This window comes from Oncorhynchus gorbuscha, linkage group LG18, assembly GCF_021184085.1.
Source record: "Oncorhynchus gorbuscha isolate QuinsamMale2020 ecotype Even-year linkage group LG18, OgorEven_v1.0, whole genome shotgun sequence".
NCBI classification, from domain to species: Eukaryota; Metazoa; Chordata; class Actinopteri; order Salmoniformes; family Salmonidae; genus Oncorhynchus; species Oncorhynchus gorbuscha.
This window is the reverse complement of record NC_060190.1, coordinates 20,825,391-20,844,262: the sequence shown is the minus strand read 5'-3', so window position 1 is coordinate 20,844,262 and position 18,872 is coordinate 20,825,391. Positions and strand designations below refer to the sequence as shown.

The 18,872-nt window shown below is 40.0% G+C and overlaps 2 protein-coding genes across 7 annotated transcripts; one reads left to right on the top strand and one right to left on the bottom strand.

Moving 5' to 3' along the window:
* Window positions 1–802: 802 nt before the first annotated feature.
* Window positions 803–15,170, bottom strand: LOC124002552 (serine/arginine-rich splicing factor 7-like). Of its 5 annotated transcripts, XM_046310027.1 has the most exons (9): window positions 15,088–15,170; window positions 12,046–12,226; window positions 11,517–11,693; window positions 7,311–7,379; window positions 5,778–5,849; window positions 5,602–5,655; window positions 1,646–1,690; window positions 1,176–1,211; window positions 803–1,077 (listed from the first exon to the last, which is right to left on the bottom strand). In XM_046310027.1, the coding sequence occupies exons 1-9, from the start codon at window positions 15,113–15,115 to the stop codon at window positions 1,023–1,025; spliced, it is 717 nt and encodes a 238-aa protein (XP_046165983.1). In that variant the 5' UTR covers window positions 15,116–15,170; the 3' UTR covers window positions 803–1,022. The 5 variants fall into 5 exon arrangements, with proteins under 5 accessions (XP_046165983.1, XP_046165984.1, XP_046165986.1 ...); XM_046310028.1 differs by lacking the exon at window positions 1,176–1,211; XM_046310030.1 differs by lacking the exons at window positions 1,176–1,211; window positions 1,646–1,690.
* Window positions 12,954–16,927, top strand: gemin6 (gem (nuclear organelle) associated protein 6). 2 transcript variants are annotated; one of them, XM_046310032.1, is made up of 2 exons: window positions 12,954–13,044; window positions 15,957–16,927. In XM_046310032.1, exons 1-2 carry the CDS (start codon window positions 12,956–12,958, stop codon window positions 16,342–16,344), a joined length of 477 nt encoding a protein of 158 aa, XP_046165988.1. In that variant the 5' UTR covers window positions 12,954–12,955; the 3' UTR covers window positions 16,345–16,927. The 2 variants fall into 2 exon arrangements, with proteins under 2 accessions (XP_046165988.1, XP_046165987.1); XM_046310031.1 differs by lacking the exon at window positions 12,954–13,044 and adding an exon at window positions 15,206–15,614.
* The last annotated feature ends 1,945 nt before the right edge of the window (window positions 16,928–18,872 follow it).

The window sequence follows — 18,872 nt, the reverse complement described above, 5'->3', positions numbered from 1 at the left end:
GCAAAGGGCCTGAATACTTATGTAAATAAGGTAATTCTGTGTTTTATTTTGTCATTATGTGGTATTGTGCATAGATTGCTGAGGAATTTTATTAATTTAATCCATTTTGGAATAAGGCTATATAGCGTAACAAAATGTGGAAAAAGTCAAGGGGTCTGAATTACTTTCCGAAGGCACTATCAACTAGATGCAGGCAAGTGTGCAAGGCAGTATTTAATGTCACTGTCTGTCCATGTGTCCCCGTACGTCACCTTAAATTTGTTTCTCGACCTGGGTGAACCTACGTTGTAAAATTTCCTTCATAGGCTAGGTTGTAGCAACAACATGATGGTCATAGGGAAAATGTATCATGTAGTAGCCTAAACCTGTCACTGTTACATTGGCCTGGGTGAATGGAATATGAGAGTTATCCAATATGCTGTAATAGATATAAGGCCATGCTCATGAAGAAAAATGGCCCTCCCTCATCTTAAACAGCACCGGTGTGCATCTATCAGTTACACATACATGTCAGTACATATACAAGTAGGCCAAAGGTCTGAAATAAAATATTAACCTACACATTTGTAGAAGCAAGAGCTTAAAGTAGTGGTAGCTATTTGGTATCAAGGATAATACAAGAGCATTGTTCTCTAATCCTGAGTTCAAAATTCAAAGAGCACATTTCGCAAGTGCAACATTGCCATCTATAGGTATCACTCAATTGAAAACATTTAATTTATCAACCATTTCATTAGTTGTGCTATATAAAGACCAACTGTGCCCAGATGGACAACACAGCACCAAAACAGTATCACAACCATTTTAAATCAAATATACTTTATTAACCAACAACTATTTCTAAAACACAAACACAAAAGCATTCCAAACTGGGTCCCCATTGCTTCTTCTTGAAACGTCAGTAATATGCCTCAGGAGGAAATTAACAACACCACATATGTTCAAATGATACAATTACAATGGGTTTACAAAGAACTTAGTCACTAGAGATGCTAACATAAAGAAACAAAAACTTCCCAAGTTCAGTCGTCCCTCTCCGAGCTGTCACTTCGACGAGGACTCCTCGAGGTAGAGTGGCTGAAAGAGAGAAAAACTAAAATTAGTTTCCCCTCATTTATTTGCTGTCCATTAACCCCAACTTAAAGTCATTACCTCAGCTGGGTGGAAAAACGCACCTTAGTTTTTGAGGTGAAGCTTTAGATTTTGAACAGCTGGAATTTAAATTAGAATTTTCATTTTAGAGCTCATTCTTACAAGACTTTGACAGTGGCAATTTGTAGCAAGCAAAGTATTTAAAGACCATGCATTAAATGAAAGTTTGTCATGCAAAATGTATTACTTGGGTGAATTTAAAGAATACAATTCAAATAACCTTTAATACATATTTCACATATCGAATTAAAAATGTGAATGTAATTGTTGTTGATTTATTGCAGTCTACCTTTCACTTGTAATGCTTTAGTAGCCTGACTTAACGAACCATCATGCATCTACACCGTTAACTGTAACCATGCATAACGATTGCATGGACATTTGCATTGTCTCGTTTTGCTGCTTATCATGCATTGTCAAACTGTTCCACAGATCGTTTAGAGAAGAGAATGGTGGAAAGAAAATTGGGCTCAGACTCAAGACCTCTGCATACCTCCTCGTGGGGGAACCAGACTTGGATCTGCCCACAGAACCAGACCTGAAGAAGTAAACATACAAGGCATTCATATTCTAGTGTCCCCTTTTCTCGTTTGTCATTGTGGTTTTTATCTCCACCAATAGGTTAAGATCACTTCTGTTACCTTTCCTGCAGTCTGAACATTCAAAAGCTACATGGAATCTGATATTTCAAACCACCATTTCAAACCACCTTCAATCTGATTGCTGGCAAAGCGACTTGTCTGACCAGTCAAATCTGATTTATTTGCCCTCAAGATACTTTGTTGAGTTTGACAAGAACGTGACGTTGTAGCTAGCTAGCTTGTTAATTGCTTATCAACAAATTAGTGAATATACTACAAACCTAAACGGCTAGCTAGTTGACTGCTGCGGCTAGCCAAAAAGGACTAGCTTTGAAAGTTGGATAATCTTATCCTGAAAGTGTTCTTACACTATGATTTTGAACATTCAAAGCAACTGGGTAAAAGTCCATCGCAAACATTGTTGTCACCTTAGGTTTGCTACAAAACTTCTGAGTAATAGGAAGCACAAGCACCACCACCAATCAGCCTACACCACTGCACACACACCCATCATTACTATGACAACTAGTGTAGCCATGTCAGCAAATGACTGCTATCTGAACACACACATGTATTTTTTATTTAACTAGGCAAGTCAGTAAAGAACACATTTTTGTTTACAATGACGGCCTACAGAAAGGCCTGGAGATTAAACAATATATAGGACAGAACACACATTACCACAACATAAAGAGACCTAAGACAACAACATAGCATGGTAGCACCACAACATGACAACAACATGGTAGCAGCACACAACATGGTATCAGCACACAACATGGTACAGACAACAGAACAAAGGGCAAGTACGATTTGGTCACTTGTAACTTGCTGTTTGAACAGTCACCATTACAAAACTGATTTGAGCATTAAGGCCTGCAGTGTGAACAAGGCTTTTAGGCCCCACTTCAACTCATTCCACGGAGGGCCGAGTGCCTGTGGGTTTTCGCTCTTCCCTTGTAGTTGATTGATGAAATTAGGTCACTAATTACACTCAACAAAAATAAAAATCAATATGCAACAATTTCAAAGATTTTACTGCGTTACAGTTCATATAAAGAAATCAGCAAATTGAAATAAGTTCATTAGGCCCTAATCTATGGATTTCACATGGGAATACAGATACGGTATGCATCAGTTGGTCACATATCTTCAACAAACCCCCCAAAAAAGTGGCCTGTGGATTGTTGTCCCACTCCTCTTCAATGGCTGTGCAAAGTTTCTGGATATTGGTGGGAACATGAACACACTGTCGTACACATTGATCCAGAGCATCCCAAACATGGGCCGTGCATTATTATACTGAAACATGAGGTAATGGTGGCGGATGCATGGCACGACAATGGGCCTCAGGATCTCGTCATGGTATCTCTGTGTTTCCAAATTGCTTATCTTCTCTACTTATCTACTGCAGGGGCAGTATTGAGTAGCTTGGATGAAAGGTGCCCAGAGTAAACGGCCTGCTCCTCAGTCTCAGTTGCTAATATATGCATATTATTATTAGTATTGGATAGAAAACACTCTGAAGTTTAAAACTGTTTGAATGATGTCTGTGAGTATAACAGAACTCATTTGGCAGGCAAAAACCTGAGAAGAAATCCAAACAAGAAGTGAGAAATCTGAGGTTAGTCGATTTTCAACTCAGACCCTATTGAATTCACATTGGGATATGAATGAAGTTCCACTTCCTAGGGCTTCCACTAGATGTCAACCGTCTTTAGAAACTTGAATGAGGCTTCTACTGTGTTGTGGGACGGAATAAGAGCTGAATGAGTCAGCTTACTGGCAGAGAGACATTTTCTGGTCATGCGCATTCCACATGATATCGCCCTGCGTTCCGTTGCTCCTGTAGACACAAAGGAATTCTCCGGTTGGAACTTTATTGAAAATGTATGATAAAAACATCCAAAATGATTGATTCTATACTTAGTTTGAAATGTTTCTTCGATCTGGAATATAACTTTTTGAAGTCTTTGTCCAAAGTTTTTGTCCAAACGCTCGTGTACCTAACGCTAACAAAAGTAGCTACTTGGACATATATAACGGACATTATCGAACAAATCAAGTATTTATTGTGGAACTTCCTGAAAGATCATCAAAGGGAATATTTATCATGTAATTTCTGGTTTCTGTTGACTCCAACACGGCACCGTCTCAGATTATTGCATAGTTTGTTTTTCCGTTAAAAAAATGAAATCTGACACAGTGGTTGCATTAAGGAGAGGTATATCTATAATTCCATGAGTATAACTTGTATTATCATCTACATTTATGATGAGCATTTCTGTTGAATCGATGTGGCTATAAATCACTGGATGTTTTTGGAACTAGTGAACGTAACGCGCCAATGTAAACTCCGATTTTTGTTATATGAACTTTATCAAACAAAACATACATGTATTTTGTAACATGAAGTCCTATGAGTGTCATCTGATGAAGATCATCAAAGGTTAGTGATTAATTTTCTCTCTATTTGTGCTTTTTGTGACTCCTGGAAAAATGGCAGAGTTTTTCTGTGGCTTAGTGGTGACCTAACAATCGTTTGTGGTGCTTTCACTGTAAAGCATTTTCGAAATCGGACACTGTGGTGGGATTAAGAACAAGATTACCTTTAAAACGTTATAAGAAATGTATGTTTGAGGAATTTTAAATATGAGATTTCTGTTTTGAATTTGGCGCCCTGCACTTTCACTGGCTGTTGTCATATCATCCCGTTAACGGGATTGCAGCCCTAAGGCGTTATGCCTGCCCATACCATAACCCCAACACCACCATGGGGCACTCTGTTCACAATCAGCAAACCACTCGATCCACACGAGGCTGTCTGCCATCTGTCTGGTACAGTTAAAAATCAGGATTCATCCTTGAAGAGCGCACTTCTCCAGCTTGCCAGTGTCCTTTGAAGGTGAGCATTTGCCCAATGAAGTTGGTTACGACACCAAACTGCAGTCAGGTCAAGACCCTGGTGAGGAAGACGAGCACACAGATTGCCTTCCCTGAGACGGTTTCTGAGAATTTGTGCAGAAATTCTTTGGTTGTGCAAACCCACAGTTTCATCAGCTGTCCCGGTGGCTCATCCCAGATGATCTTGCAGGTGAAGAAGCCAGATGTGGAGGTCCTGGGCTGGAGTGGTTACACGTGGTCTGTGGTTGCGAGGCCGGTTGGACCTACTGCCAAATTCTCTAAAATTACATTGGAGGAGGCTTATGGTAAAGAAATGAACATTTAATTATCTGGGAACAGCTCTGTTGAACATTCCTGCAGTCACCATGCTCCCTCGAAAAACATCTGTGGCATTGTGTTGTGTGACAAAACATTTTAGTGCAATTTTATTGTACACAGCACAAGGTGCACCTGTGTAATGATCATGCTGTTTAATCAGGTTCTTGATATGCCACACCTGTCAGGTGGATGGATTATATATGCAAAGGAGAAATGCTCACTAACAGGGATGTACACAAATCTGTGCACTAAATTTGAGAGAAACTTTTTGTGGAACATTTCTGGGATCTTTTATTTCAGCTCATGAAACATGGGACCAACACTTGTTATGTTTATATTTTTGTTCAACCTAGTAAGTCTCTTACTTCATCTAAATGGAAAACCTGCAGACACTATGCCCTCCATGGAATGAGGAACCTACTTTAGTCTCTTAAGTCAGTGATGTAATATATCAAGGGGACAAATGTCTAAATTGTAATACCCGAAATGGTCAATACCAACACAAAATTGTATTTTGTTGCAGTAGTGACAATCTTTGGGGATTGACACAAACTGTTGCATTGTTAATTACTCAACTTATGTAGCTGCATTGTTGACAATAGCAATGTAACGCTGATCAGAGCATTGAAACAGTTATATTTCTCACCTGGTCTTTGCATGAGAATGTGACCTAGACCTTGATCTGGACTTTGATCGAGATCTAAAAAGAAATTAGGGGAAAAAGCAAAACCCATCATTCACTAAATAAGTGAAAAATGTTTTTGTTTTACGCAATGTGGGATCTTTAAATAATGCAAGCAAGTCCATTTTTCTACCATTTACCTTGATCTCTTGGGGGTAAGGGCTCTAGATCTTCTAGGAGAACGAGAGCGGCGTGGAGAGAAGGATCTTGATCTAGAATATAAATATCAAAAGCTGTTAGCTAACATACCTTCATTTTGTTCATTTTGTTTCATTACAGCCTTATTCTAAAATGGATTAAACAACACATTTTCCTCATCAATCTACATGCAATACCCCATAATGATAAAGCAAAAACAGGTTTAGAAATGAAAAAATCATTTAAAAAAAACGTATTTACATAAGTATTCAGACCCTTTGCTATGAGATGCGAAATTGAGCTCAGGTGCATCATGTTTTCATTGATCATGCTTGAGAGGTTTCTACAACTTGATTGGAGTCCACGTGTGGTAAACTCAATTGATTGAACATGATTTGGAAAATGCACACACCTGTCTATATAAAGGTCCCACAGTTGACTGTGCATGTCAGAGCAAAAACAAAGCCATGAGATCAAAGGAATTGTCCGTAGAGCTCCGAGACAGGATTGTGTCGAGGCACAGATCTGGGGAGGGGTACCAAAACATTTCTGCAGCATTGAAGGTCCAAGAACACAGTGGCCTCCATCATTCTTAAATGAAAGAGGTTTGGAACCACCAATACTCCTCCTAGAGCTGGCCGCCCGGCTAAACTGAGCAATCGGGAGAGAAGGGCCTTGATCAAGGAGGTGACGACCAAGAACCGAATGGACACTCTGACAAAGCTCCAAAGTTCCTCTTTGGAGATGGGAGAACCTTCCATCACTGTGGCACTCCACCAATGAGGCCTTCATCCCCACGGGGGATGCATGGTGGCGACAGCATCATGCTGTGCAGATGTTTTTCAGCGGCAGGGACACAAATCAGGATTGAGGCGAAGATGAACGGAGAGATCCTTGAAAAAAACCTGCTCCATAGCGCTCAGGATCTTAAGACTGGGGCGAAGGTTCATCTTCCAACAGGACAACGACCCTAAGCCCACAGCCAAGACAACGCAGGAGTGGCTTCGGGACAAGTATATGAATGTCCTTGCGTAGCCCAGCCAGAGCCCTGACTTTAACTCAATCGAACATATCTGGAGACATGAAAATAGCTGTGCAGTGATGCCTGTAGAGAAAATAGAGACAATGGGAGAAACTGTAGAGAAAATGGGAGAAACTCCCCAAATACAGGTTTGCCAAGCTTGTAGCGTAATACCCAAGAAGACTCGAAGCTGTAATCGCTGCCAAAGGTGCTTCAACAAAGTACTGAGTAAAGGGTATGAATACTTATGTAAATGAGATATTGATGAGGGGGGAAACAATTTCATACATTTTAGAATAAGGCTGTAAGTAACAAAATGTGTAAAAAGTCAAGGGGTCTGAATACTTTCTGAATGTACTGTACAATCATTTTTGTTTCATTATACGTGTTACGAAAAAAAGAGGTCCAAGAATAGACCCCTGAGGAACTCCATCGATGATTGATGTGACCCTCTTCTGAGGAAGTTGGACAACAGAGCCTTTGGAACGAGAAAAATGTGCATAAGAATGCTCACCTCCTGCCACGGCCCCGGCTGCGAGAGCGAGAGTACCTCCTCCCACCGGACCTGGAGTGAGACCGGGACCTAAACCACATCCAAACGAGGGGGAGGGAGGGAAAGATTGACAGTTCAGCGCAGGCCCAGCGAAGCCCCACATAACACTGCCTCAGTCTGTCTTTAATTCTGACCTGGCCTCTGACAACAACAATTACCCTAAGCCCACTGATGCTCTGACTCTGGCTCAAATCAACACACAAAAAAGGGGGATTACATTAGATTTAGCATTACACGTGCAATGGAACTGGTAGTAGGAGTCACTACATAGACTAGAGGTCGACCGATTAATCGGCATGGCCGATTAATTAGGGCCTATTTCAATTTTTCATAACAATCGTTAATCTGCCTTTTTGGACGCCGATTATGGCCGATTACATTGCAATCCACGAGGAGACTGCGTGGCAGGCTGACCACCTGTTACGCGAGTGCAGCACAAAAAGGACCTTGTGGCTGCAAAGAGCCAAGGTAAGTTGCTAGCTAGCAATAAACTTCTTATAAAATAAAAATCAATCTTCACATAATCACTAGTTAACCTAGTAATATCATCCACCATGTGTAGTTAACTAGCTTGTTTTGCATTGCATATAATCAATGCGGTGTCTGTTAATTTATCATCGAATCACAGCCTACTTCAACTTCGCCAAATGGGTGATGATTTAACAAAAGCGCATTCGCGGAAAAAGCACTTACTTTGCACAAATTTACCTAGCCATAAACATCAATGCCTTTCTTAAAATCAATACACAAGTATATATTTTTGTAACCTGCATTTGTAGTTAAAAGAAATTCATGTTAGCAGGCAATATTAACTAGGGAAATTGTGTCACTTCTCTTGCGTTCAGTGCAAAAAGTTTGGGCCGCCTGGCTCGTTGCGAACTGTGTAAAGACCGTAATTAATTTGCCAGAATTTTACATAATTATGACATAACATTGAAGGTTGTGCAATATAACAGCAATATTTAGACTTAGGGTTGACACCCATTCGATAAAATACGGAACGGTTGCGTATTTCACTGAAAGAATAAACGTTTTGTTTTCTAAATGAAAGTTTCTGGATTTGACCATATTAATGACCAAAGGCTCGTATTTCTGTGTGTTTACTATATTATAATTAAGTATATGATTTGGTATTTGACAGAGCAGTCTGACTTAGCAGTGGTTGGCAGCAGCAGGCTCGTAAGCATTCATTCAAACAGCTCTTCACTGCGTTTGCCAGCAGCTCTTAGCAATGCTTGAGGCACAGCGCTGTTTATGACTTCAAGCCTATCAACTCCCGAGATTAGGCTGGCAATACTAGTGCCAATAAGAACATCCAATAGTCAAAGGTATATGAAATACAAATGGTATAGAGAAATAGTCATATAATTCCTATAATAACTACAACCTAAAACTTCTTAACTGGGAATATCGAAGACTCATGTTAAAAGAAACCACCAGCTTTCTTATGTTCTAACCTAAACGTTAGCTTTTTTTACATGGCATATATTGCACATTTACTTTCTTCTCCAACATTGTGTTTGCATTATTTAAACCAAATTGAATATGTTTCATTATTTATTTGAGACAATTGATTTTATTTATGTATAATAATAAGTTAAAATAAAAGTGTTCGTTGTTCATTCAGTATTGTTGTAATTGTCATTATTACATATATACAGTTCAAGTCAGAAGTTTACATACACTTAGGTTGGTGTCATTAAAACTTTTGTTTTTCAACCACTCCACAATTTCTTGTTAACGAACTGTAGTTTTGGCAAGTTGGTTAGGACATCTACTTTGTGCATGACAAGTAATTTTGCCAACAATTGTTTACAGGCAGATTATTCCAGTGGGTCAGAAGTTTACATACAGTAAGTTGACTGTGCCTTTAAACAGCTTGGAAAATTCCAGAAAATGATCTCATGGCTTTAGATGCTTCTGATAGGCTAATTGACATCATTTGAATCAATTGGACGTGTACCTGTGGATGTATTTCAAGGCCTACCTTCAAACTCAGTGCCTCGTTGCTTGACATGGGAAAATCAAAAGGAATCAGCCAAGACCTCAGAAGAAAAATGTAGACCTCCACAAGTCTGGTTCATCCTTGGGAGCAATTTCCAAACGCCTGATGGTACCACATTCATCTGTACAAACAATAGTATGCAAGTATAAACAGCATGGGACCATGCAGCCATCATACAGGTCAGGAAGGAGACACGCTCTACTTCCTAGAGATGAACGTATTTCGGTGCGAGAAGTGCAAATCAATCCCAGAACAACAGCAAAGGACCGTGAGAAGATACTGGAGGAAACAGGTACAAAAGTATCTATATCCACAGTGAAACAAGTTCCATATCGACATAACCTGAAAGGCCGCTCAGCAAGGAAGAAGCCACTGCTCCAAAAACCGGCATAAAAAAGCCAGACTATGGTTTGCGACTGCACATGGGGACAAGGATCGTACTTTTGGGAGAAATGGCCTCTGGTCTGATGAAGCAAAAATAGAACTGTTTGGCCATAATGAACATCGTTATGTTTGGAGGTAAAACTGGGAGGCTTGCAAGCCGAAGAACATCATCCCAACCGTGAAGCACGGGGGAGGGCAGCATCATGTTGTAGGGTGCTTTGCTGCAGGAAGAACTGGTGCACTTCACAAAATAGAGGGCATCATGAGGAATTGAAAATTATGTGGATATATTGAAGCAACATCTTAAGACATCAGTCAAAGCTTGGTCGCAAATGGGTCTTCCAAATGGACAATGACCCCAAGCATACTTCCAAAGTTGTGGGAAAATGGCTTAACGACAACAAAGTCAAGTTATTAGAGCGGCCATCACAAAGCCCCGACCTCAATCCCATAGAATATTTGTGGGCAGAACTGAAAAACCGTGTGCGAACAAGGAGGCCTTACAAACCTGACTCAGTTACACCAGCTCTGTCAGGAGGAATGGGCCAAAATTCACCCAACTTATTGTCGGAAGCTTGTGGAAGGCTACATGAAACGTTTGACCCAAGTTAAGCAATTTAAAGGCAATGCTACCAAATACTAATTGAGTGTATGTAAACGTCTGACCCACTGGGAATGTGATGAAAGAAATAAAGGCTGAAATAAATCATTCTCTCTACTATTATTCTGACATTTCACATTCTTAAAACAAAGTGGTGATCCTAACTGACCTAAGACAGGGAATTCTTACTAGGATTAAAAGTCAAGAATTGTGAAAAACTGAGTTTAAATGTATTTGGCTAAGGTATGTAAACATCAGACTTCAACGGTATCGGTATCGGCTTTTTTGGTCCTCCAATAATCGGTATCGGCGTTGAAAAATCATAATCGGTCGACCTCTAATATAGACATAGCTGTTCATGGAGCTAACGTATCCTGCTTAAAGCAGGCCTTTCAGTTCTCTAGTAAAGAGTGGAAGAGAAGAATGTTATTGTCAAGTCATACATTGGAGATAAAAACACAATTGGTACTTGAAATAAACCTTGCGAGTTTGCCCGGTTGACCCACTTTGGACCAAGGTTCGAGCAGATCTAGGCGTTCTAGAAGTATCTATCAGCCGACCTCTGCATCTAGTCGTGTTCTTCGATTTCTAACGATGATGATTGTATTGACAGCCAAATCGCTTGATTGAGACTTGATAGATGCAAGGCGATTTGTCTAGACGGGACCATGGTCTACCAGGTTGTCCTCTTTACAAAACCCCAGGCTCAAATTGATAACCAAATCATCTGGTGAATTGTCAGCCCTCTATGAAATCTTTAAGGTGCAGCTAGAAGTGGCAGTTGCTTGAGAAGGGGAGGTCTGGTTGATCGATCAACCCCATGGTCATAGGATCGAAAGTGTGGAATTTGCTAGATGCCTCATGAAATCGTTAAGGATCGTGACACTCTGAATCAAACGACGAAACCTGAAATGTTTTGACCAGGTGAGTTGTTAACAAAAAAAACCCACATAACAGTTCAGAAGTATTTCCATATTTTAAAAGGGATTAAGTGACAGATGGAAAGACAAAAGTTGCAACAACAACAGGTTGTATGATAGTATAATAATCATCTTTCATTTTTTTTAATCTACATAAGACACTGAAAAATCAAGACAATGGAAAATAAGCGACAACTATCAAAATAAGAAAAGACCAAAACAAGCTAAATCTGATGTATTGGTTAAGGAGGCTTTACCTGGTCCTCCTTCGTCGACCGTAGCGGTGGCAGTCGTAGGCATAGTGCCCCCGCTCACCACACTCATAGCACTTGTCGTTGGAGTCAAAGGGCCGGTTGGTGGGCGCACGCTCGTATCGAGATCGCCGCGGCATCCCTGTAGATAATTCAACTCGTACTCGAGATCCAGAAATCAACCTGAAAAACAGTCAGTTCGACAGTCAGCAAATTGCACAATGGCATAGTTCACTTTAAAAAGAGGACTTAAGGAAACCCATCTAAAGTGTAACAAGCATTTAGGAACATACCTTAAGTGTATGATCTGGATAGTAGCAAAAGAGTAACAAGACAATACCAGCTACCTGCTTACCATCTACTGATAGATGTCCCTAAACCAATAAAAATCCTTCAATATTTGCAAAGAGCAAATTTACATTATTGATTGGCAAACGTCAACAACACAGGTGCCCTTTGAGCCCTTTCAGCTTGTAGGTCCTGGAAAGTAGGCTAAACTTGGGGGAAAAGTCTGAAGACTTGAGGTATCACTTACTTGCCGTCAAGGCCTCGGACCGCATCTTCTGCATCCCGGGTGTCTTCAAACTCCACAAAGGCAAAGCCCGGGGGGTTCCTAGCAATCCACACGGTTCTTAAAGGTCCGTAATACCCGAACGCCCGCTCTAGCTCTCCTTTCCCTGCACCAGTGCCCAGGTTACCGACATAAATCTTAGAGTCTGCAAAGGAAAAACAGAAAGAGGTGCCACCACTGCTGCAACTCGCTGACATCTGTTCTGAGAGGCCTTTAATTTCCCACTCCCCTAAGCTCAGTATCAAAAGGGTTGTTGGAAGTAACTGCACAAATGTAAAAATCACATTGAAATGCAGCCCTCTCAAGGCATCCCATTTGTATTGAAGTCAGTGAATAATTAGCATAGGGTTGGCCTGAGGCAGTTCCTCATGCTATGGTCTAAATAAAAGTATAAATTACTAGTGTCAGGCATATGAATATAATATTGTGTACTTTCCCACATGACAATGAGCTGTATGTAGTGATTTACTGCAATTACGTATCACCTAAATCACACTAGAGCAAATATTTGAAGCCTGAAAATGTGATAAATTAGGCAAAGGATCAACCTTATCTCCATACCTTGCTACTAGATTGTGTAACATCTAGTAATTTATCAATTTCTACCTGTCTGATTCAGAGGGGTTGGGTTAAATGCGGAAGACACATTTCAGCTGAATTACTTTCAGTTGTACAATTGACTCGGTATCCCCCTTTCTTTATGATAAGACAAAATGTTTATGGGGTTATGATTAGGCCTAGGCCCATGTTTGATTTGCATTAGTTGCCAAGTGAACGTGTAATTTGCTCTTTGAATTTAGATGTAATCCATCCCCTAACATATGTCATACATAACCATTGAATTCTTTATGACACCGACTAAAGTTACAGAGGAATGGTGTATTCATCAAGCGTAGCTATGTTTGGCTCTGTGGTGAACGAGTCAACACATCAACTAAGACAGAAGGTGGAACAGCCAGTGAGGTGAGGATTTTGTTTATTTTTGTTACTTAGCCTAATTAAACTGCAAATAAGGTCCAATTTTGCAGACCCATTTTTGACTCATGAGCTGCCCTCTACAAAAGTAGTAAGAGTTTAGCATCTTAATCCATAGACTCTTTAGCTATACTAACGTTATCAGTGGTTCTCAAACGTCTTGGGGACCACAGTTGTTACATGTTTTTGATCTATTCCAGAGCTAGCACACCTAATTCAACTTGTCTACTAATCCCTACTGATATATTTAAAGCCGCAATCAGCAGTTTAGCCCAAAGTTGAATTTCATTGATTTCTACATCAGGCAGAAATTGGCATTTGGATCAGGAAAGTTTCCTCTCATGACCTCTACAAGCTAGAGTGTTGAATAAAATAATATTTTCGTTTTTTGTACTTTTACCACCTTCTTCATGATATCCAATTGGTAGTTACAGTCTTGTCCATCATTGCAACTCCCCTACGGACTCAGGAGAGGCGACAGTTGAGAGCCATGCGTCTTCCGAAACACAACCCTGGCAAGCCACACTGCTTCTTGACACAGTGCTCGCTTAACCCGGAAGCAAGCCACACCAATGTGTTGGAGGAAACACCGTCCAACTGATGACCGAAGTCCGCTTGAAGGCACCTGGTTCCTCAACAAGGAGTCACTAGAGCACGATGGGAAAAGGAAATCCCAGCCAGTCAAACCCTCCCCTAACCCGGACGGCGCTGGGCCAATTGTGCGCCGCCTAATGGGTCTCCTGGTCACGGCCGGCTATGACACAGATCAAATTGTATTTTTACTCAATTTCCCGGTTGTCCACGTGGTTGGTCCTTTTGCAGGTAGGAATGTGAGACATATCGAAAGGAAGTATAAATACAAACATTTCAAAGCGCTGGTAGTGCGTTCAGATTTCTATCACCTAAAGCATGCACACTTGGCAAGCTCGTGAATGTATTTAAATGGTTCTGCGCATGCTTCAAGTGAAAGAACTGAATGCACCACCAGCACCTTGAAAGGTTATTATTATTATTTTTTAAATTGTACCTTTATTTTACTAGGCAAGTCAGTTAAGAACAAATTCTTATTTTCAATGACAGCCTAGAAAGTGGGTTAACTGCCTGTTCAGGGGCAGAACAACAGATTTGTACCATGTCAGCTCAGGGATTCAAACTTGCAACCTTTCAGTTACTAGTCCAACGCTCTAACCCCTAGGCTACCCTGCCACCTCATTAATGTGAGTATACTTTCCTGTGAATATATTGTCTGTAGGAATGTAAGTAATTCAACATTCTGGCTTGTGAGAAAATTTTCCAAACAAATGTATGGCATTAATAACAAAGCCTTCCCCACCCCTACTGAGAAATGTGACCTATCTCAAATTCATAGAGCAATGGATATAAGGAATGATATAAGGAATGACCATCCTATGATATCAAAATTATAGTTTTAAACTTGTTAAGAGGCTTTATAGCTAGTTTTTTGTTAACATTTACATTTTTTGTAAACATTGGAGTAAAACATACTTATATTTTGGGTTCTGATGGGGTACAACAGTTGAACTAAGGACATGAGGCATTTAAGCTGCAATATGTAACTTTTTGTTATGGAAAATATATTTCACAGCGGGTAAGATGGTACAATGATTCTCTACACAACGACTGCTTGTTTTGTCGCAAACTATTAGAATTGTAGCAACCAGGAAATGGCGGAGAGATTTCCGCATATTGCACCTTTCAATTCTTCAACAAACAATGGGCACATTTCATTCATTTATACGTCCACAAATGGATGTAGCAACTGCAGATTGCCCCTTTAAAACATTTTGATTAAAAAAATAGCTACATAATCAAGCCATTGATTAGAGAATCGGGTGTGCTCGTTTAGGGCAAGAGCTAGGAAAGCTAAGTAACGTTACGCCTAATGTAGCTAACGTTAGATAGTTAACTAAGCATGAGATTATCTTCACGAATACTGTATTTTGTCTACTATTGAACATGCGTTAGATAATATTTTTGTGAAGTGAAAATCTGTTTTGCTATTTAGTTTACCTCCTCCGTTTCGACCGTGTCTTGACATGATTCAAGGCCCGCTTTACAATCAATCTGCGCATGCGTGTGGCAAATGATTCTCCTGAAAGTACTGTCAAAGACAGGACGGGTCACGAAATGTACTCGTGCAATGCAATAAATTGCTAAATTACTCATATTTCATACCATGAATCACACAGTAGAGTATTAGGTTGGTGAAGAGGTTAGTAATATGTAACGAGGTATTTAATTCTTCGGGCTGGAACCTTTGGAATTGTATCACTGTTTTCTACGACACATTTGACAGTCGGACAAATTTAATCACAGGCTCAATCCAGCTAGCCAGTAGCCAGCTCATTCACCTGATTTGGAGATTAAAGCCCAGTGTATCTTATTCTCGGTCAGAATATTGAAATAGTAATGGACACGTGGCGTCAACTGAAGCCACTGGAGTGGTGTAAATATGTAAACAAAGAGGTCAAAGTGACAGCGCACGAGAAACAACAATATCATGGTTGGGTTTTTACCGTTGATCCAGTATCTGCCAGGTAACTTCGTCAACTTCCCAGTACTCTTTCCCCATGGCCATGTGCACAATTTGTTGATGGATAGCTTAAGCTATCATATGAAAATAATACACCAATGCACTGATTTGTCAGTTGTTTCTCCCACTTATATAGTGTGGTACCTAGCTACAACAGTGACGAGTGAAGACGCCACTCTGTTATGAGATCTAAGTTTGAGCATCCTACTTCGTAACTGCTATCCCTAGCTACAGTGTGATATTTTTGATGTGACTCAGTCATAGACAATACCAGGATTGTTGCTTTGAAAGGGGTGTATATCAGCTGAGTTGACACTCAATGCATTACCTATTTTCCCTCCCTCAGTATAGTCCTAGTGACCTTCCAGGAGAAAGGAGGCACACCGACGGTCCGAGTTGTGACAGGCCATGCAGTGCAGGAAGTAGAGGTCCTCCAGGAGGGTAATGAAGAAACAGCGGGGCGGCTGAGGGTCATTTTCACACCCCCAGGAGCCCACGCCCTTGGCCCGGAAGAAGTGAGGCACAGGAAAGAGCGCCTCCGCCTGTGGCTGGAAAAGAACCGCATCCCCGTGGAAGAGAAAGGCGAGATGCTGTGCGTGGCCAACGTGCTGACAGTGAGCGCCCCTTACGGAGCGGAAGACTGTAGCAGCTCCAACGAGATCATCCTAGCCCGAGTGCAGAGCCTGGTGGAGAGCAACCCTGATTCAACTCCAGACCAGCCTGCCAACTCCTGATGAAGGATTCACTTTGACATATAGGGATAGTTTACCAAACTCAGATCAGGCTCAGCCTAGTCCTGGAATAAAATACATTGTCTATTTTCTTGATCTCCATTGAAATAGCTTTTTAGTTCAGGACTACGCTTAATCTGTGTCAGGGAAACCAGCTCCCAGTGGATGTCAATAGTCTAAAATGGTCCCGTCTCCTTCATCTGCCTCTATGTGGGGGAAAAAGATGGACTGGGAATTGGGTCTTGGCCATGTGTCTTTCACCTATCCTACGTTTTTAGATAAGTGAAGGTTGAGAAGAGGAGGAGGGAAAGCCACTCTAGACTGTTGGGATGAACTGAGAGACACTTAAAATGCTTTGGATTGTTGATGGTTCAAATGTTACTATAATCATATTAAACAATGGACATTGCTATCACAAAGCAAACAGTTGGCAACATTTCGAAATGTGACTTTTTGGTTCTAAAGATACCTTTTTTGTAATATACTTTTGTAATTAAACGTGCACTGTTACTTACAAACCAATAGTTGCATCTGTCCCGCTACACTTAAATATCTATAAAAAAATAACCAATAAAATACCTGTGCCTATAAAATCTATGTTATGAATCTTTAATTGTAAATCATTTTACTTGATAAAACTTGAATAAATCTCCAATAATTAGGCTTGGGTGGTATACTGTACACTGGGGTATTTGGAAAAAGCCACAGGATGTTTTTTTCCCAATACATTTTAATACTTGTAGCTACTTTTTATGTAAATACCTAGTCAACTTGTGCAATATGTTAAGAGATAAAGCAGATCACGTTTGTTCATTTTACCCCTGTCACATTATTTTACATTATGACGCTTACCTTAGTTCCTCAGAACAGTTGACCCAGTCATGGGTTTGTTTGTAAATAGCACAATGGGAGAAAGTGGAAGCAGGTGAATCCAGGTGGGTATTGACAGGGGTCACATTTTATATTAAACGTTTGCATCAATAAACGTTTGCATCAATAGAGTGATCAGGGATGTGCAATTACAGTTTTTCTTCAAAGAAAAGACATTAGCGCAACACATTCAGCAGAAAATAGCTTCATTTTCATCAGATGACAACAGAAGTGCAATCTTATTTGGCTGGCAGAAAATTAAATTACATTGAAATAGCAAATTATTTTATGCAAAAACACTGCCCGGCCATTTAATGTTTATCATAGGAAGAACGTAGCCTGCTACATTTTCTAATGTTTTGCTTAAAGTTAATCGAACTAGAGTAAAGTAGGTTGGCTACACTGAGAAAAGCACTGGAGAAATGTATGTTGAACAAAGACATAAACGCAACCAGTAAAGTGTTGGTCCCGTGTTTCATGAGCTGAAATAAAAGATCCCAGAAATGTTCCATGAGCACACAAAGCTTTTTTTTAATGTAATTTATTTTGGTCCAACAGACATATACAACAAAATGCACAATGTGGACCCAGAGGATATTACTGGAAAGTATTAATTAAAACACTTGTTTCCAAAGTGGTCCTCTATGGTAAAAGCAATAACATGTAATGATTAAAAGACAAGTCAAAATTACAACCAACCATAAAAACATTAATTTATATTGACATCCTAAAAAGTGTCACCATTCACTGTACTTCTCCCTAACCTTAAACATCAATAATATTAATTTCACATTAAAACAATCTATTCATTTCACATCATACCGATCCTTCAAATAATACACCTGACCAGCAGTAGGGGGATACAAGTGACAGTTTAGTGGTTTCCCTTACTTAGACAACCAAATGAAAACCTTTGCCTGCTTTTTAAAGCTATTTTAACTTTTTATTTGCTTGATTTCTAAGGGCAGGCTATTCCATAGACAAATGCATGTTTAGAAAAATGTGCTCCTTGCAGTACTGTTTACTCTTGGGATTTTACATGACATAACACTATCATTGGTATTGTGACTGTGTTGGTTCTAGACCATATCAATGTGTTTTTTTTGTGTAACATGGGGCACGATCATTTAAGATGTCAAACATATGATTAAGTTCAAGTTGGTCCACTCTGGACTCCAAAGGCAACAAGCCCACCTTCCGGAACTCCTGTACCCCTATGTGGGTCCTAGGGGGGACATTCAGCATATACCTAATAACGTTATTTTGCTTGACCTGCATTCTCTTTTTCAGCTTTTTTGAGAACCCACTATACCAAGCAGAGCAGGCATAATCAAAATTACACTGAATAAAGGTTGAGACAAGCAGTTTCTTAACTTTAATTTTAAAATATCTAGTGTTATGATGTAAAAATGTCAATTTGTTTGACATTTTAGAAATAATTTTAGCAGCAATCAGGTCTCGGGAAAGATCTAGGAACACACCAAGATAAGATACATTTGTTTTAGATTCAATCTCCTTGCCTGTGCAGTATACTTGTCAGCCTTAATAAGCAATCTACATTTTGTTCCAAACAAAATCGATTAAGTTTTTCTGTTGTCAGACAACCAATCTCTAACAAAATGCAATTCCTTACTCAGGGTCTCCTCTATGTAAACTGCATC